Source organism: Synchiropus splendidus, chromosome 19 (assembly GCF_027744825.2).
Source record: "Synchiropus splendidus isolate RoL2022-P1 chromosome 19, RoL_Sspl_1.0, whole genome shotgun sequence".
Classification (NCBI taxonomy): Eukaryota; Metazoa; Chordata; class Actinopteri; order Syngnathiformes; family Callionymidae; genus Synchiropus; species Synchiropus splendidus.
The window spans coordinates 17,689,611-17,710,000 of record NC_071352.1 but is presented as its reverse complement, the minus strand read 5'-3'; the positions used below and the strand labels follow the sequence as shown (position 1 = coordinate 17,710,000).

The window sequence follows — 20,390 nt, the reverse complement described above, 5'->3', positions numbered from 1 at the left end:
GAGGCCTGGATCAGAGCCCGAAGCGGACGGGGGGAACTGCGGGCCTGAGATGCCTGCGGTCCCGGAGGCGCGTCCTCTCGGTCTGACACGGCCGAGCATCAGCGGCGGCGGCACCAAGAGAAAGAGAAGACGGAGACGATGAAAGGAAATCAATCCGCCGGCAAGCCTGAGTGATGGCTGGAGTTTTGGACAATTTCATCAGGAGACTCTGCTAACCAGAGACGACACCAGCCATATTGGAGCGAGAAGCCATCCAGGAGATTGATACTCGCATTAGAGGCATCAGGTGGGATCAACTGCAGCTCCGCCAGTAAATACGGCCCGACTGCGTGGCGCCGCCATGACGGCTTAATGCCCAAGAAAGAAATCCTCGCTACCCACTCGCCGCTGCGCCGCTCTGACCGGACGCCATCATCGAGTCAATTAGGAGCACCTTAATCCGCCGCAAGAGATCTTCAAAAGGAAAAATACTCCGTCAAGGTTTTGGGTTCTGACGCGCGGATATAAATAAAGAGTGCTCGGAGATCGTCTGTGTTTATCCGGCGAGAGGAAGAGAGCACGGGGATTATCCCGGATTCACTTCCCAAACTTGATGTAGCACAACAACCGACCACGGACTCCTGTCTTCCCACAAACTTCTCCTCTTCTCACTCTCCGCGGTTGTGAGGACGCGACACAAATCTACCCTCCTGACCCCGGTGCTCTTCTCCTCGAGGGTTGGAATCTGAGCCAAAGTGTGAAATGTCAGCGGCAGTCACGGTCACCTGCTTATGAGCCTGAAAGGAAACTTCCTCCAGCCGCGGCCAGAAAATGACACCATTAACCATAAAGACCAGAGACGCTCAGGTGTGCCAGTGTGAGAGCGCGGCTATATTAAAGTGTCTTTTCAAATGGAACTGGCCTGACCTCCACCGGCTGCCGAGCAGCGCTGAGATATTTACCATCTGCAGAAATTGTCACATGGTGCGACGTCCGCCCATCAGTCAGGTGGCCCCGCCCCAGACCCTGGCCGACATGATCAGACCCTGGTGGCTGCTTTTGTCCTTTTCTCCCTCTCATGTAGTATTTCATGCTTTCTTGCTCAATCTGCCGGATCAGCAGTCGTCACTCTCTTCGTCCCGCTCCCTCCTTCTCCCTGTTCACTTCCATCCCTCTGTCAGTTTGACAAACACGGCCAGACTCCTCCCTTTTAAACCTGCTCAGTTCAGACCCACACTGCCCTTCTATGGCCTCAGCCCCGAAACCCGAAAGCGCAGGCGAGAGTGACGGCATCCTGCTGCCAGTCCCAGAGCCCTGTGAGGGTCTGGATCTCAGCAGCCTCCTGGTCTGACCCGATGGGCCACGCATGGCCAAGCAATCGCCTGAACTCACGGAAGAGTTCGCACCACTGTCCAGCTCTAATGAACCAACGGTCCCACATTCACGCGGCTCAGTGCGGGAGGCAGAATTGGACGGAGCTGGTCCCGAACGTCAACCTTCTGCAGACCTGGCAGCTCCTTGTTTGGCAGGCGCTAAATGGGACCGGGGGCTCCAGGGAAGGCTCATATACATTGCTGCATATCTGCAGGAAGGTTGATTAAAACCTGAGCAGAGAGGTGAACTTCTCACCTGCCTTTCATCATGGGCCTGTGCTGTGTATGCAGAATGATGAGGACCATGAAGGCTACATTAGCCGAAAGGGCACTCAGCTGCTCAGGGTGTGGGCGGCGGCTCATCTGTCAGCCCCCTGCAGGAGCGGGACTCAACATGATGCTGAGGAGGCTCCGGCAAGACCTGCCGAATGTTGCCACACAAGTCTCAAAGAAGGGAACGCCACGCACACACACACACACGCACACACACACACACAGGGGAAAAGCTGACCACTGAATGGGACTGAGGATCTGCGTGGACGACCACCAGCCCCAAAAGCTGGTGTCAGCCTGTGACAAATATCAGTGAATATTGAGGCCAAAGAGAGCACTCCTGGCCTCTGGCCTTCAAGGCCCCTCAGCAGAAGCAGCAGGGACTCCCTAAATGCCAGAACAGTCATTGGACTCCAAAAGAATCAATGGGCTCTTCTCTGGGAAACTCGCTCACAGAAGAGATTGAAAAAACAATCTTGAAATGGAAATGCCACTTTGTGTGCGGAGGTGCAAAGACAGACGGATGCTGTGGCCGTGCGCCGCCGTCTCCCTGGGCCCCAGCACACACCGACCAAAGGGAGGCCAGCACACGGATTCTGATGCGGTCGAGTCTCCGGTCGGCATCCCTGACCACCACCGGTCACTGGACCTGCTTCTCTGCCGCTGCTCAGGGACCAGATCGCTTTCAGTCTGGCTGTGGGGGAGCAGGGGGCGAGGGAGGGGCCAGCAAACCCTGGAGGCATTTGGTTTCAGGGGCTCTTCCTCCTTCGCTGGAGAAAAGGTGTCTCGTGCATCATTGGTGAGGCCTTTATCACGTTCACAAAACACCGAGTCACAAGTGAAGAAGCTCCTGTTATGGCAAAGATTCACCACCCGTCAAATACTCCCAATATTCCCACCGGGGCTAACCGGAAGAAACGGGCAACGTGGCACAGAGAGGCACTGGCGGGGCAGGACTCGCACCAAGTCAAGTCTTCCCAGTGCAATGTGAAGCAGATGAGTGAGACTGTCAGACGTCCAACAGAAGCCATGAATGTGAAGAATAAATGTTTCGTGTCGACGCAGCAAAGCCAGGGAGCAGAGAGAGAGAGCTTTGCTAATGAATGATGACAGTCCCCCAAACTCCGCGTGGACCCAAGAAGGCCAGCAGGTGCTGACTGAGGTGCTGGTATTTATTTATGTGACATATTAAAAGAATCTGTCGGCGCGAGCGCGCACACAACCTCGTCCTGCCAGATTTGTGCAAATCTAAAATAAATGCATTGTCGCTTGATGTCGGCTGGCGGTCGCGCACGGCGTCCTCAATAATCCACATGTGAATGAAGCCGAAGAGCATTCAGGAAGCAGCGCCGCCCGCACCCAGAATGGCCAGCAGCTTTACAGGATCTGCTGCTCTCCGTTTGCGGCGCCACTCGCCTCGACCGCTGCAGTTGTGCGACAACAAAATGCTTGTTTTGGGAGAAAAGAGCCTCCATCTGATTCGACTTCAGAGGATTAGAGCAACAATGCTGCACACGCACGCAGGCGCACACACACACACATTCGGGTGCTGCAGCCGTATCTGCCCGAGTGAGAATGAACTACTGGAGAAAAGGCCAGGGCCTTGGCAATGTAATTAACCGAGGGCGCTTGTTTGACATGGCAGAGTCCATTAAGTGCCATGTCACGCTGAAGTCAGGGTAAAGGCATCACACACACACACACACACCAACAAATGGGGCCAAGAGTGTCCGAGCCACAGACAGTGACGTGAGAGTGACAGAGACAGAAGCCGTTTCCTCCCTGATCATCAGGATGAGGAGGAAGGGCTGGCGCCCTCGCCGGCGTACCCCCAGCACGATCTGACCCACGCCGTGCCGATCCACATGAGAGAGACGTGTTGGCGAGCGTCATTTCAACTTCAGTCCAGCCGCCCTCTGCCTGCCCCTGCTGAAGCGGTCTGAGACAAGTAGTTGCAATGTCAACAGGGTTATGGGTCAACACCAGCAGAACCGGGCAACACAGTCATGAAGTTGCTCACTTGACCTTGGTCCCTAAATAGATCCAGCAACCTTTTTAGACAGTGGGAGGAAAGCAGTGTTTACAAGAGTGGGTGAGAGGAATCATTTCGTGCTGGTTCTCACAAACTTTGGTGAGGTGGGAAAGCCTGCACACTGGCACTAACACCGCCCCGAGCCTCTCAGGTAACACCCCCCGCCCCCCCTCACTTAACAGATGAGCTGGAGGAAAGGAGAGAGGCTCTGTGGGACCGAGAGAGGGGGCTGACGATCATCTCGGAGCGCCTCCTCCGACTGCTGGGCATCGCTCAGGACTCGTCACAGCGGCTGAAGGCAGCGGCGCACAATAACACGGCCGTGGCCCTGCGAGCCGCCATTACGCCGCCCAGAGCAGCACTGCAATTAAAGGGCCTGGATAGTGGGAGCGGGAGAGGCGACTGCTGAACTGTGCTGATTTGTGCCGCCACTGTCCCCGAGAACAGGGCCATGTATTTTTAATCAATGTCAAAGTGATGAAGTGTTCCTCAAAAAAATCCCCTGCGGGCCTTGTGTGGCGGATCGGACCGTGCCATCTCTGGCTTCCTTTAGAAAAAGTTGCGGGACGTGCAACTGATTTCCGGGCTCATTAGCAATAATCTGGGGAAAGTTGACCGGTAAATGAGAAAAAGTGCTGGGCCATGTCTCAGGACTGCCGTCTGCTTGGCCTATCTGGTATCAGGAAGCATCAACAAGGCGGCCCAGATTCCCTGGCCGCCCTCCAAGTGCCTGTCTCCTCAACTTTACAGCCTTCTTTTCCCCTTTCAGCCAATTCAGCCCCAAATATTGATCAGCAGGAGGCGGAGCCGGGGGGGGAGAAACTCAAGGTAAGAGCAGGAAGGAGCGGTGCATCGGTACTGTGTGTGTGTGTGTGTGTGCGAGGCACGACCTGGCCAGGTGTGACAGCACTCCAGGTCACGTGGTTCCTCACTAAACGGTCAGCTGACAGTGGGATCCGGGCCGCTGGAGTCAGATCATGAAGCAAAGAGCGGTGACCTCAGCAGAAAGCGCAGCCACCCAGGGCTGAAGGCGGCCAGCGTTACGGGACCTTCCGGGTGATTGCTTCAGAATGATGGGACGAGAGAACTCGGACGGACGACTTGGTGGGCGTAGACGCAGCTGTGATACATGATTCTGGTTAGTGTCCATCGCACCTTCCGCAGGCCGAGCGCTTGCTCTGGAGTGAGCCGACTAATCCCTTTCAGAAGCCCCGATGAGATCACACGCTGATGGAATAGCAACCATCAAAAGGGCTCCAATTGGACTGGAGGCGGGAAGCCGAAGTAGAGAGCGAGAGACGAACTTTGACCCCACACGGAAAAGGGGGCGTGGGGGAGGGGGACTTGTCAAAAGACTTGTAGTTTTACACGCCATCAATTATTAATCCGCTAAGTGGTGCGGCATTTTACCCGCCGAGAGGTTCATGCATTGTTTAGTCAGCGGCGACCGGAAGGTGACGGAAGAAGAGCTCGGTAATGGGGCCAAACCGGAGTGGTGTTTGAGATGAGGAAGTGGGCTTGATGATCCTTAAAAATACCGGCCACGGACGGCGTTAGCTCACAAGCTAGCTAGCACACGCCACTGACGCCTGACCGTTGCCACACTCTTCGTCTGTTCATCATGGAGACATTCACTGAAACCAGCTGAGTCCTTGCGTCTTGGTTCAACACCCACCTCTGGTCGGAAAGATGATGAGTAATGTCGACATGGGACAGGAAGTGCTTGCGTGGTCAGCATGTTCACAGGCAACATGAGCTCTCGGGTTGCAGAACGTTTAGGGGGATTCAAGTCAACGTAGTAGAACGACAAGCAAAAAGCTCAAACATGACTGGGTGGCGACTGCAGGGTTCTGGCTCGTCCGGCCCACTGTATTATGATCCGGTCAGCACAGGAGAGGATGGTCCGCCTCTCAAGGGACCCGCTGAGGAGCGTACGGCGCAGACGGCCGGAGGAAGGGGATTCTCAGACTCATTTGGGTGGCGTACATTAGGACCCGCTGATCCCAGAAGCTGGTCGGAAACAACAGCAAACACTGTTCGCCACGTTCCTGGCAAACAAGCCAATCTTTGACCTCTTTACAGTGCACATGATATACTTTGCAGCCGGGGCCAGAGCTTTATCCATTATGAATGAGACCCATATTACTGCAAGCATTAGCAATGTATGAGCTGGGCTTTAGAAACACCGGGTCTGGGCTTTTCTGCCTTCCTGCCACTCCTTTTCACTTGTTGTTTTCCTGCCTTTCCGGCTGCGAATGAGCCGACTGCGGCTCGACAGTTTGTCTGATGGTCGGCGGCTCTATGAGGGGAGTCGTTTGGAGGAAAAATAAGGGGCCCCGGGGTCGAAGCCTTGCACGGCTTCACTCCGGTTTCGCTGCAACATCTTCCTCCGCAGCAACTTTAATGACATGCAAGAATCAGGAACAGCATCCACGTAGCTCGCAGCCTTCGATGCATTTTTCATAAATCCGTCGATTTACGTTCGACTAATATGAGCTGTTTTGTTGGCCGATGTGAAAACCCTCCAAAATTCCGACGGCAAGACACATCGCTGGGCTCTAACTAGAGCACCTGCCTGGCTTGCTGCGCCGCGGCGTGGCGGAGCGTGGCCCCCGGCGAGACTCCCCAGAGCTGCAGGAATCATCTGCGCCGCTCCCACAGCGGGGACGGAGGGAGCGGCGCAGATGATTCCAGCAGCGGGGAAACTAGCCACTGATAAGAGCCGCCGTCGTCTGTGAGAGGAAAACTGCAGAGACACAACAAGACGATTCTCCGGCTGAGACGGAGCAGGAGAGTCGATCGTCGCTGCACTTACAGTACCAGATTAAAGGTTGAATATCTTGATGCAGGAGGAGCGGTGTTCTCCCGAGGTCCCGGCTGAGAGAATGGCTTGCGGTTGAACTGGGAGGAGGCCCCGGGGCAGACCAGAGGGGCGAGGCCGGAGCTGACCTCATGACCCGGGGAGAAGGTGACGGACGGCCAATAAAGCGGGTGTCATCTGCTCAGACAGGCTTCTCTTTCTGCGCCACGAAGGCTTTCTTTGGAGCCACAACAACCAGCAGAGGACAGGAAGCGGAGCGGTGCGGTGAGGAGCCTGGACGAGACCTATTATGACAGGAAGTCTCACTCATCAGCCATTCAGGCCGCTGTAAGAGGAGACAGAAATCAATGGTGCGCCAATTATGACACCACATTTGAGTCGCGTGAGTGCAGGGAATGAGCCGCACAAATCTCAGTATCGGGTTCAGCGAGCCGCTGCCAGTGGGGAGGGAAAGCCCGAGGAGCGCGGCGGGGAGGACGGAGAGCTCTGAGCCAGGCTGAAATGTGAAGCCACTGGTTACAGTTGATAAGGTAATTGGCCAAATGCATTCTTGTTCATCACTTGTGTTCTTTCTCAGCCCATAAAAGGCATGGCGGTGGGGTGAGAGGAGGTCGGGGAGACTCCATTATCAGCCTCCGCTCCAGCAGCCGCGCTGAAGAGCAGCCGCACATCAGGAAACCTTCTCCTATTTCATTCCCTCACACTGAGAGTTCTCTCTCAAGAACATTAGACTGCACCTGACACCCCGCGGCCCGAGCGCGGAGCCTCAGCGCCGCATTCCTCAACTAGGATTCGGATGAAATGAAAACAGAAAAGCCCATTCAAGTCATTAACATACATCCAGAGTGGCGGCGGCGGCGAGGTGGGGTAGGGTGGCGCACGCCGCGCTGATGCATATATTAAGACAAGACTCGGGACGGGACTTGAAAGAGCATAGCTTGCAAAAGATATATTATTTATTGGCTCAACATCAAAAAGGAGACTGAGTAATGACCTTTTTAATTCCTGTGCAAAGGTAAGTGAGAGCAGCGGCGACAGAAGCGTCACGTTCCCCACGTCGGACGGGACGAAGCGCCCAGCCGTCCCCGCGGAGAGAGCCAGCGCAGAGGAAGACCTCTTCAAATACAGGGCTCCGTCCACACCGACAGCCACAACCCTGGGAGGGTGCTTCATCCATCCAGGCCAGGTGTTCCAGCCAGCATCTTCAAGGTTGGCTGCTGATTTCAGGCCTCCGCTCATTGGTTGATGAATCGCGAATCTTTTAATTGTACGCCGACCTTGATGAAGTGAAGGGACGCCATTTGTCAATGAGGCGGGTGGGGTGGGGGGAGCGCGTCTGCTGACAGACTGATTCTTCATCGGCGGGCTGGGCCAGCCCACGCCGGCGCAGCGTCACAACGTACCAGACTCAGGAATCCCTGGGCGGCGGCGTGGAGTCACCCCCGAGTCAAATAAAGCGTGTGACCGCAGGAATCTGGCGTGGGCGCCGCCGCTTGGCTCACGGAACCAAATCACTGCTGAATGCAGCCGCCACCGCCTCTTTTGTCCTGAGAGAAAGCGGCGCGTGGCCCCGCTAAGCTCCGGCGGCGAGGATGAGTCATGAGGAGGATTAGCCGGACACACGCGCAGAGAAAGGCTCTGATCCTCAATCAGGTTGTAAAAGTGATTCATCTGATTGTAAAGCAACATTTATGTCGGCACGTCCCACCCACTCACTGCAGAGCGCGCGGGCGCCTCAACACGCACTCAAAACTGAGAGCAGAATACGACGGAGGGGCAACAAACCCAAACCCTTGGAGATCAGCAGGTGGCCAGAGAGGGGTGAAGTCACAGCGGGGGCCAGGCACTTTGGTGCCCCCCGACATGACACTCGTGTCATGGCCCTCATTGTGTTTCATCTGAGACGCGTGCAGCTGGAAGAGGACTTGTAACGCCTTCCCCCGGCCCCCGGCCACTTCCATCCCTCTCTCCCAAGCCTGACAAAAAGCCGCTCCTTTCAGTCCCTTGTTGCCCATTTTGTCAGTCCATCTGGGCACCGGCCCGTTACCTAACCTTAAGTGTAGCCGGGGCGGGCGACGGCGGGGCCAGCGCCGACCTTTTCAAAGTTACGCTGCCATTCTCCGACGGCGGACTGACTTTGCCCTCAGCCAGATGAAAGCGCCTGCTCATGTGTGAACGGCCCCTGCGCCGCCTTGCCACATCCAGGAGCCCTGCAGGTCCCAGGGAACGTTTTACAGCCTGTTTAACAGTGACTTCCAAAAGCGCCAGGTTTTTCCTCAGCGCAGAGAGATTTCTCAGGGATCAGGCCGCGCGCAGCGATTGACTCTGAAGCGGCTGTTGATTAACAAGTCAGCCGTGCTCTCTGCTGTTCTGCTCTGCCACTCCTGGATCCAGGGAGCACAAACAGCTTGATAGGCTACGTGGGAAAGTCCTGGGGCCTGATGAGGGACCTCGTGGCCAGCGGGCCGACGTGAGGCTAATCTCTGATCTGAACTGGGAGCGGAGGGCGCGGAGTGGGCCGCGCCGCCCCGTTATTTATAGGAACTTCAAAAGGTTCCGGCGTCTTATCTGGAGAGCCCAACAGCCACAACAAGGAAAACAGCCAGGAGGATTCCCAGCACGGAGACAGAGGTGGATGAAGGTTTGTTGGCTCGGCGGGGAGATTAGCAGCGATCGCACGAGTCACTCACTCACTGAAGCTTCCTTTTCTCTCGCAGACGCACGCGCGTCGCCGTAATTACACAGCGAGCGGCGGAGGCCGTCAATGTCACGGACCCCTCCCCCGTCACTGCCGCCCCCTCCGCATCAAAATGTGACTGGCCTCAAACTGCTGACTCGCTCACAGTCCATTGAGCTCCTTCTCCTTATCAAATTACAGCCACCTCAATAAAGCACTAGCTGCAGCGCGCCGCCAGAAATGAGGTTTTCTCCGCCACACGCCGCCGGCAGCGCACTCTTCTCGCATTCTTCTTTGAAAAGTAGGATAAAGGAGGACGTGTTAGGATCTGGGGGTGGCTGACGTGAAGGCTTTATGATTGTGCTGCTTTGTGCGCGCTCGTGTGGTGAGGACGCGGCCACGGATGCTCCAAGCCGATTGGCCGACGTGGGCTGACATCCAGATGGCCGGCGCCTTTGGGGAGTTTTTTTTTTACTTCCACCCCAACAACTGCTGAATGGCAGCGGTCCACCTGGGCCCTGGTCCCCCTGACTCGTGCCAGTCTGGGAAGAAGTGGAAAGGCTGGATACTGAAGGTGAGGATGTCACGCGCTCAAGCGTGGAACCAGGACGTGACGGACTCGCGATCAGAACCGCTCCATCAGCGGGTGGACACTGAAGTGGACACTGTCTGTCACTTCTGAAGTGAACTTCACCACATTCTTTGCTCAGATTTGCATTGACTCCTTCATCGGGAGTGTCTTTGATCAGATGATGATCTAGTATCTGAAGTATCTGAAGTATTTAGTCTTTAGCTTGAAACAAAATTCTTTTCAAAAGCAAATTCTAAAGCACAACGACAGATGAATTCCTGTGCGATGGGAGTCGGAAAGCTCAGCGAGCTTCGCTGGTGACTTCTGAAGTCCTCCCTCCTTCATGGTCAATGTTGTGAAGTTTGGAAACATTTTTCATATCTTGGAGGTTCTGTCAGGGACTCGTCCCAGCAGCCTCAGCCAGTGTCAGCGCCGAGCAAATGACAGCGTCCTATCACCCGGCTGGGCCCGGCGACGGCGGGCTTCAGGGAGCAGACTGAGCAAGGTCATCCGTCTCATTTTGCCAGCCGAGCCGCAGTTATTACAAAGTCAAAATGAAAAAGGCTCATCCCGGGTCAACGGCTGACAGCTGACGGATGTCACCACGCCGGCCCAGCGCTCGCTCACCAGTTCAGCCACCACAGTAAAGAAGCCGCAGGAAGTAGAAAAGCCCTGGACCCATCCAGCAGAACGGTCCGACAAGCTCCTTCATGTCTCAGGTTGGTCTCCCGAGGCTGTAAGTGTTGCAGCGCTAATACATGCTAATGAGCGGTCAGGCTGGCGCCCTGGTACGGACCCCTCTCCACCCTCCACACTCTGGCAACCTGAACCGACGTCACTATTTATCTCACTCATGCTTTTCCGTTCCCTACTTCACATGCTATGAAGCAAGAGCATGCTGCGGCGCTCACGCGCGTCACCTGCAGATGAGGCCGTGTCAGCAGCTCCCACAACCTTCAGAGGCTTCACGCAGTGTTGCCTCAAGCTCAACTGGAGAGTCCACAGCACAATGCACAAAAGACACAACTGAAGTGGCCTTCAGTGCAACACAAAGCTACTGAATCCGAGTGGGGTCCTGACTTTATCGTGGCGAGCACTCTCTTCCTATTGACCAACCTGACTCTGTAAAGCAACGATTCAGACTGCAGCTGGTGGACGCGTGACTCATGGGTGAATGTGACACACCAGTCCTGACTTGCACACCTTCTTTCCAGCGGTTTCATGAAACCGGACGAGAGACTCAGCAGGACCTGAGCCCCCCCCCGCCCCAACGAAAGAGTCATTACCCACGGCAGAAGCTCGAGGCCCAACCCGCCGCTTCAACGGCACAATCAGGGGAACCAGTGACCTTTGCTGATGGCGAGCACGTCACGCTGAATCCTGCTGCTCGTAAAGTCGTCGACTCGCCGCGCAAGATCTATTAGTTTGCTCTTTTATCTGCAATAATCCTGACAGAAGAAGTAATGCCTTGACAAGTCAATCAAATCCCAGCGCTGGGATCCGCGTGCAGCCGCTCTCACGCACACAAAGAGCAAGTGATTTCATTGAACATAGTGGTGACATTAAAACAACCCCAGTGGACTCGAGTGATATATGTGAATGATGCTTTGAATTGTTTTCCTTCTCCACATTTACTTTGGCTAATTCCAGAACACGCCGACAACAGAAGCGCCCGGACTCCTGCTGCTCCGGCGAGCGGATCGCGGTCCGCTGCGGAAAGCAAAAACCAGTTCAATCATTAAAAAGACATTTGCTCTCTGGAAGACGCCCGCCGACACAAACAAGACGGGAAACTCTCATTTGTAAGTTACGTTTGTTTTTGAAGGGCGGCGGAGCGGCGCAGCTCCCGCGGGATGCCATGAAAGCTCATAAGCACGAGGAGAAGATGCCCGAGGCTCCGCTCGCTCCCACTGATCTCACCTTGATAGATGATTTTAGGAAAACACCGAGGCGTGCGCCGCGAACACAGCGCTGCAAGACGGCCGCCATGTTTAGGAGGAAGAGGAGAGTTACATCGCTCGCCTGTTCCCAAAAACAGAGTGGGAGACGCAAGCGGCGTGTTTTCACGCCGAGGGGAAACCAGTCCGGATCAAGACCAGGTCCAGGAAAGAGGACGGCTTTTTATACCATTCCCCGCACTTGAACAACACCTACTTCAGTCACGCATTTAAAGTACAGCTCAACAATTTGAAATACTTTTCCCGCCTTCTTTTTTGTGTGACTTCTGCATTCGCCCTTCAACTGAAGTGGTTTACGAACTGTTCAGTCAACACGCTGATGCGTAACACGACCCGACAAAAAAGACGCCATGTTGCATTCGTCCACCGGGGGGCGACGTCACAGCTGTGCGTAGTCCGCGGGGAGCCTTCCATGGTGCAAATTCTCCGTCAGTGGACAGTCGTGATGATCATGTTAGTCGCGTCACATGACTGTCGAGTACTAAGATGTGATCAATACATTTTCTCTCACGACAGATCATCACGAGGTGAGTTTATTCCGTTGCAGTAACTGTGGAGGAAAGAGAGCGATCGCAGCCCGGTTTTTCACAAGTGGAGTTTATTAGCATCCGCGGTGCTCTGAATGCTAATTCCAGGACGTGAAGGTCCAGAATATAGACGGCAGCCCTGGCGGCTAACGCTAATGACTGCGGGATGTTTAGCATTATTGGCAAAATGTAAATACACATCTATCGACGCGCTGCAGAGGAAAGTCCAGCGCCCGCTCGCCGGGCGCTGCGTCCCTACAGCTCCTCCAGGGGGCGCCAGGGCAAACCCTCGTCTGGTGATGATGCCATCAGTCTGAGAGTTCAATGTCAGCGCCTTTTGTTCATGAACGCTGGACACGCAGGAGTGTTTTTAACAGACACTTGACAAAAACGCGGGACATTCAAATGGAGCCCTGAAAACAAAACACTGGCCACGTGACGATGGGTCCGTTTCTTATGCTCATTGATGTGGCCAACTCCTCTCACAGCCTCCTCCCCGCTGGCCTAGTGGAGTCATGTGTCAGCCCAGATCCCCGGAGGTGGAGGGACTGGGGGATGACGAGGCGGCCTCTCTGACGCCCGTGGAGACCCTAACAAGAGCTGGTGTCAGGACAAAAGCCTATTAGGCCTCCCCAGTTACAGCCCGCCTCTCCATTTACAGCTGTCAATAGGCCCAGCTCGGCTACAGTCATGATCCCCCAGGAAGGAGACACCGCTGTTAGCATTAGCCCGTGGCCCCAGGTGACCGCCCGCCTGCATTCTTAGATATCTCAAGTCCCCGCCAATGTCTGGTGCCGTGGGAGGCCGGATCAAGGCTCGCATCGAAGGGGAAGTGTGTCACCAGTATTCCCTCTTCTCTCCCTGCAGCGCTCCTTCACCAGATGTGTGTGTGTGCGTGTGTGTGTGCGCGTGTGTCGCCTCCAGTACATTCAGAGAAAAGAGATCAGGATGAAGAGGAGGAGGAGGAGGAGGAGGAGGGCGGTGAAACTGGAGAGGCAGAACAAGTCCTCCAACACAGAGATTCTTCTTCACACAAACAAGAGTCAACCAGAAAAACACAAAGTGAGAGGAAGCATCGCAATTACTAATCAGTCAAAGGGTTTGTTGCCACAAACATCCACTCAATGTAACAAGCTCACATTAACCCATGAGGCCTCTGATGCAGTAGTGAAAAACACCGGGGTCCACACTGCACCACTGACTGCCGTGATGTGCTTCAAAACAGACCACAGGAAGTGACTGCACCAATAAGACAGGAAGTGGCTCCAACTCATAAAACTAGAGCTCTGTCTCAGTCTGACTCAAGTCCTCAGATGAATTCAGCTCAGTGGGGCACCCTACTGGACGCCAGTGGGACTGGTGCACAGGTGTAACTCGCTCCTTGCTCGGCTAGGACGTGTGGCTTCAAGCTAGTTAGTCACATTACGCGCTAGCTCTAACGACTCATCAGAGAGCAGTCGTGACTCTCGGGAGAACATTCAAATGACTTCAACAGTCCCAGTGAATCCGAACATGAAACCTCGACAAACTTCTCAACAAACGCACGTCAGAAGTGTAAACCGCGGCCAGAGACAATAGCGTCTTCTCTCTCTTTCAGCACAAGTAGCACTGCGCTCCCTGCCAACAGCGGCGTCTTAGATAAGAGAGCCGAGTTTACGAGCGCCGCCATATGCCCACCAACGCCTGCTAAATAGGAGAGCCATGCGCTGCCATGTTTTTACGGCTTTGAAGACAGCCAACCCGCCGCCGCGGGCTCCACTGTAAACGCGCTTAGATACGGCCTGCAGCGCCAGCGTCCTGTTAAAGCTCGGCAATTCAAAAACTCCCTCAACGTCCAGAGTCGTAACTCAGCCGCTACAGCGCCAGTGACATCATCCTGCATTCAAGAACGGCGTGGAAGTCTGTTTTGTCATAATCACACGCCCACCGTCAGGCCCCCCCCCCGCCGGCGGCCTGCGGGGAGTCTCTCCTCCGCTAATGAAAACAAACATTTAGCCGGATTTATTCGCCTCGCCGCCGACTACAAAGAGCTTCAAAGGGAAACGTACACACCCGAAACACGGCGGCGCACAAATAACGGCGAGGTAATCTTTTATGTAATAAACTCCTGATGTTGTGTGATATCACGCCGCACGGAATCACTTCACACTGTCTGATTTGAAATGCAAAGAAAGAGCGGCAGGCAGAGGCTATCACCTCAATCTACCTCCCCTTCTGTCCTCTGGCTGCCACCGACACGAGCCGGCGCCGCGGCGAGGAGGCAGGGCAGCGGGAGACGCTGACCACAGTCACGCGGCTGCGAGGCGACGGCACAAAAGAGGAGAGGAAAGCTGCTGGAGGAGAAGAGGCTGATGTGCAGGAGGAAGTGGACCAGCCGGAGCCGCAGGACGGACCAGGCTGGACGGCGAGGAAACAGATACTTCAGCGAGGTAGCGAGTCCATCCGTGGTCACAAGCTACAGGCCAACGACAGAGTGAATCCTCTGCAGCACACTCAGGGGTATGAGTTGCTCTACTGTTGAGCAGGCTTAGCTCAGCCGCGACAGGAAGTCGCGTCATGCCAGGGCGTCATCAAACAATTATGCTGACCAAGCACTTGCTACCAAAGCCAGCAATCGTGTACTCGGTAGTACAATGGGCCCAAAAAAACAACCGCCAAGACAAACAAATACCTCTTCAGAGCTTGAGAGAGTTTGGGACTCGGTGTTCTAGATGACCATGACGGCAGTCACATCTGTCACCGTGAAGCCCGTCTCTGTCCCACCTCCACAGCGGTCTGAGCAGCTCGTTCTGGTGAAACCCCACTGACCCTTGACCGGTGCCTTGCCAGATTTGTGGTCATTTGACTTCACTCACAGTTAGCAATCCAAGCCCCTGGAGTGAAGGAATGACAGGAAATACTACCCTGCTGAAGTCTTTCAATCAAATGAGTCTAGTCAGCGGGTGGTGAAGGTGTCGCAACGTGGACGACGCCATTCAAACAACAGTCAGGCGCACGTGAAGACACCGCTCCATGTCTAGTTGTAACTTGCTGATGAACCGCAGCACACAGCAGAAAGCACTATACTGATTTGAATGAGGTCTTTAGAGACCCATTTCTATGGCAGAAGAAGATGGTCTAAGAACCAAAATGAGAAGTGCAATTCCATGTTTGAGTTATGGCTCTGAGCTGCTGGTGTGTCCCTTGTTTTGGCAGCGTATACAGGAGGTGTCCACTCGCCCTCCACCCACCGGCCTTCCGGCTCCGTTTGTGTGCCCACTGTGGACAGATGGGTGGGAGGGTGTGAGGCCTCGACCAGGATGTGTGTGTGTCTGTGTGGTGATGGCTTGGTTAAATGAGGAAACAAGACCAGAACCTCGCTGTTATTTCCCTTCACAAACGGCGCCAAGACACACGCCGCACACGCTGCAACGCATGCCTTCGATCGTCAACACACACACACACCATCAGCAGCAGCAACATTGAAATGCGTGAATAATGCAGCAGACGGAGCAAAACTTGAGTCACCTTGTGTTGGGGTGGGTTTTTTTTTCGCCAAGAAAATTGCAGTGTTCACGTTTCACAAAATAATCGGATCAGTTCCAAAATCAATTCCCAATGCAGGAGCGGGGTAAAATGAGGCGAGGGAAATCAATACTGCATGAAAAATGTATATGTTTGGGGGTACCGGCCCTCCACAGTCAATACGGAGCTCCTCGAAGCTCCGCCGACACATGACTCCAGCGAGGTGTGAAGGCGGGAGACGTGCCTTCATTTACAGCCTCGCGTGCTGACGACGCAGAAGTTGCTCCAAACTCTCAACTGGCTCCCGACTGTGACTCAGAACAGCATCTGGTGGAAACGTCGTGGTGGACCGCTCACGAGGCGCGACACATTCCAGGGAACCTCCGAGTCCGCGCTTCACTCAGAGGGACTCAAAAGTTGCTATTCACGACCCAGGCGAGCGGCCGAATGAGTCGCGAAGCGCGCACGAGGTCCAACGTCACGCCTCTTTCACGCCACTGCGAGGAGGCGAAGGTGCGAGCCGCGGCGGGAGGACGCGGTGCCGCGGCGGGGCGGAGCGAGAGAGGGCTCTTTCTCCGGTTCAAGAGACGGCACGTGCGGGGTCAAGGGTTGGCGGGCGGTGGGGACGGAGGGAGGGAAAGTTCCTGGCACAACGGAGGGACGCGCGATCCAGCGGCACGGCTCTTACCTCGGGCAGGTAGAGGAAGGCAGGGGGGGGACACTGGAGCGAGTGGGGTAGCATCCCGGAAGCGGAGAGCAGCAGGCAGCCGGAGTTGGCCATGGAGCGGAGCGCGGGCTGACAGGACGCTTTGCGCATGTAGCCGGGAGATCCTCTCTCTCTCTCTCTCTCTCTCTCTCTCTCTCTTCCCCGTCCTCTTTCAGGCTACGATCCCTTCTTCCTGGCGCGTCTAGTGCAGCGGTGGCAGGACGGCGAGCGGCGCGCAGACAACGTGCACGCTCCGGCGTTCTCACTCTCTGCTCACGGTCCGCGGCGCGACTCTGCTTACTGTGAGCAGGATGGAAGCCAACGCGAGCATCAGACACAGAAGGGGAGGTTCTGTGCGAGCGGAGGAGGAGGGGGAGGAGGAGGAGGAGGAGGGGTTGCACCGCCGTCAGGGGGTAGGTTAGTGTGGGGGTATAAGAGAGGTGGATAGCATTGTGGCAGGGGGGCTGGGGGGGGGGTGCACTGATGAAGTCCCCGGTGGATCCATACATCAAACGGAGCGGCTGTATAACAGAGGGGAGGTGAATGACATTAGAACAGCTGATCCTGGGCTGAAGCACCTCGTGGGACCCGGTGCTGCCTTTTAATTGCGGCCCCTCCCGGCCTGCAGACACACACACATATAAACACACCGCTGCCATCAGCAGTCGACATCAAGGCTCAAGGACACATGCGCCGCTACATCTGTAGCCAGGAAAAGGCATCCCGGCACCATCCCAGCCGGCCGGTCGGCCGTCACTCGTGCGGCCTCAGACGCTCTGAACCATCGACGCCAAACATCCGTCCCTCCTCTTTGGTTCGGCTTGACAAACAAAGAGAACACACCAGATGCACTGGATACACTGGTCAGTTGGCCTTGGATCGCTCTAGAGCCAAAGCAAGAGCTCTATTTTGGGGCAAAAACAAAGCGTGGCTTATTAAAAGAGCGGCACGGTGTCAGGAAAACATGCCGTCGCCATGACAACGCGCCCCCAGACGCGCCACCAGTAGTTGCCAGTCGGTGAAATCTCCAGTTCGCCTCTCTGTTCTGCTGCTCTGGTTTTTCTCAGAATCACAGAGAAGCTTTTCGCAACTTCCCTCCGATGACCTGCAACACAGCCCTCTCTAACTTCACAGACTTGGACTTGCTCATTAGCTCCAGCTTAACTCGCTCAGCCAGTTCATTGCTCACGCAGCCCGTAAGATGGACGTCGAAGACAAGGACCTTCCTCCAACGTTCTCCTGCACTTGTACAAAACACAAAGAACTCACAGCACAAACGGCTCCTCCAGGCTCTGCTGTGGTTCCTCCTTTGAAAGCAGCGGCACGCACGGCGGAGCGCACCGCCGTCTACCGTCAGCGCAGGCTCAAGGACACACGCGTTCAGCGACAGATGAAAACAGTCCAAGGCGCAGAAGGCGGCGGTCTGAACACCTTCAGCGGCTTCAAGGTAGACATGTGAGTCCATCCCACAGAGATGCACTCTTTGGGTCTGGAAGCCTTCAAACGCTCTAGAGACAACAACAAAGGTGTTTTTGGGCCAAAACCAACGTGCAAGGAGCTGCATCCTTATGGAGCTAGCATCGTCATAGATGGTCGACAGACACAGCTAAAGGTGACCCCATGACACAGCTGACAGTCCCTGAAAACCTCAGCTGAGTGCAACACAAGCGGGCTACCACGGTGTCAAACGCTGATGTTGGGACACACTGAGGCCCAAGGAAGCGCTGCATGTTGAGTTGACGCATCAGGTTCTCAGTTGAAGCACATGTTCCACCTGATGCTGCGGGCAGTGCCTCACACATGTATGTCAACATGCAACGCTCAGTATAGGACGCAAACGTCCACTTCCCCCACACCAACATGGCGCCATGGGAGTGAAGACGGCTTGTTTGACAGCAGCGCACATAAGAGGAACACGGTAACGTCCAGAGGAAATGGGTGCTGAAGGAACTTCTGATCTCGTCTAACGTCACACGGCCATGACGGCGCTCAGCAGAAGACAATGCAGCCAAACCTGCGACTCCGGAGCTCCGGATGAGTCATTAAACCAAACATTGCGCCCTGAACTGCTCCAACGACTCAGGTCCACCTGGTCCCCAAGCGGTCCCTCGCCACCCAGCCGAGCTGCAGGAGGTCAGTACCTGGATGAGGCTAGCTGGCTGCTAAAGCATCAGCTCGCCACTGGTCGGTCAATGAGGTGCCAAAGTGAAAGGGCTGCAGGGATAGTCACGATGATTTAGGAGTGAGGCTGCATTACCGTCGCAACGGTCTTCTCCCGATGGAAAGAGTCAGTCTCCATTCTCTGGCGTTGTCTGCGGAGCCTCAGCCTCACCACCGACAGCAGATTTTAGCCTCTCAAAGCTCTTCTTCCTAGCTTCAGCTCGCAGAAGCTATTAACAGCGGCGGGCGGCAGGAGAAGCAAACCGCCGTCTCTGGAGGTCTCACAGTTCCACTTGGGTGTTTTGGTCACACTGACAGTAATAATGAGGTCCGACTGCGGGACGCGCAGCAGAAGCAGGGAGCAGAATGGTCTCACCGCGGGACGCCGCAGATTAAATGTTATTAATCCAAGCAGGAAAACAGTCGGCCCCGTAATTACACCGTCAGACTTGAGGGGTTCTGAGGCAGCGGCGAGGGCAACGGAGATCATTCATATTCAGGGACTCATGTGACTCAACACCGAAGCCGTTGAAATGATCTGATGTCGGCAAGAATGTTGGACGGAGCAGAGGCGCCAGCACTGCGGCCATGACGGGGCCCCAGTCTGTGGTCAGCCAGTTCATGCTGGCAAAACTGCCGTGGTTTGTAGCAGCATATTGACCACAAAGACTTCACCACCGTGTGCTTATATTAGGTTTGTTATCAACGTTTAGATATTCTGCGACGCCAACAGGGGGTGCCAGTGTGAGGACCCCGTGGAGACTCTCCAGGGAGGACACATGAATCAATGAAGTCACACAGGAACAGTGGGGATCCAGAGCAAAGAGCCCGACGGTGAGGCAGGGTGAGCCGTGCGGAGAGCTGCGCTTCAGCAGTACGTGCACAGGCTCCAGCCTCAAGAGCCTCCACAGGGCCACACAGGACGGCGGCGTCACTGCACAAGGAATCTCAGAGCTGAACTGTGAAGGCGCTGTTTATCGCTCTCCTCGACGGCCATGACACTAAGGAACCGCCCTGATGGAGCGTCTGCGTTTGAGCTCCACTGTTTTCCTGCTCACACTGAAATCCATCTCTCCGTCTCCCCTCTGTGTTCTCTTGTCTGTCTGTTAATAATTCAAATGAGCGCGGCCGGATCGCTCCCTTCAAAGGCAAACGCCGGGATGTTCTCAACGCTGCTTGTCTCTTTGGTGTTTGTTGTCATGTGAAGCGAAGGCGGCGCGGCAAGATGGCCGCCCGGCCGACGAAGGGACAGCGTTCGTGGAGCGGCTCGCCCGTCGGGGCTGGGAAATTCCATCATTCAAATCAGGTTTTTTTGGCCGTGTCTCTGCTTGTCGCTGCTCATTTCTTCCTTGTGCTGCGCTCGGGCCATTTGCAGTGGCAGCGCCGGAACGACGGGCGCCATCGTTATTACCACAATCAGCGTCACGGTCGACACCCACGTACGTCTGTCTTCCTCTCGATGGAGGAGTCCAGATGTGAAGCCACGTGACGGAGTCTCACCGAGTCACGGCGAGGCAAACCCAGCTAGAAGACAGGAAAGCACCAGTGACGGGACGCTGCGGGTGCTAGCCTGCTAGCGGTTTGGTTACGAGGCTGGAGAACACTGATGCTGACGCAGACGAAGGCAACATGAGCAGAAACATCTCATCCATCGCCGCCACGTTACACCACCCATGAGGACGATGCCAGGCTCACCAATGCGCCGACAATAGAAAGCCAACATCTCAGTCAGTGGCAGCTCAAGAGAACTGACTGACTCGGGCGATGTTCACAACAGAATATCACGCTGAACTCCAATCTTTAAGCGCG

At 55.4% G+C, this 20,390-nt stretch overlaps 1 protein-coding gene across 16 annotated transcripts in view; it reads right to left on the bottom strand.

The window, feature by feature from the left end:
- LOC128750661 (RNA binding protein fox-1 homolog 3-like) overlaps positions 1-20,390 on the bottom strand; it is a 239,191-nt gene that overhangs the window by 34,921 nt on the left and 183,880 nt on the right. For 2 of the 16 annotated variants that reach the window (XM_053851055.1, XM_053851060.1), the window contains exon 1: positions 16,404-20,243. The exons of the other annotated variants lie outside the window; for them this stretch is intronic. In XM_053851055.1, coding sequence (XP_053707030.1) covers positions 16,404-16,532 — 129 coding nt within the window. In that variant the 5' untranslated portion in view covers positions 16,533-20,243. Of the gene's footprint in view, positions 1-16,403; positions 20,244-20,390 lie in introns of those variants that run through there. 16 annotated transcript variants of the gene reach the window in all.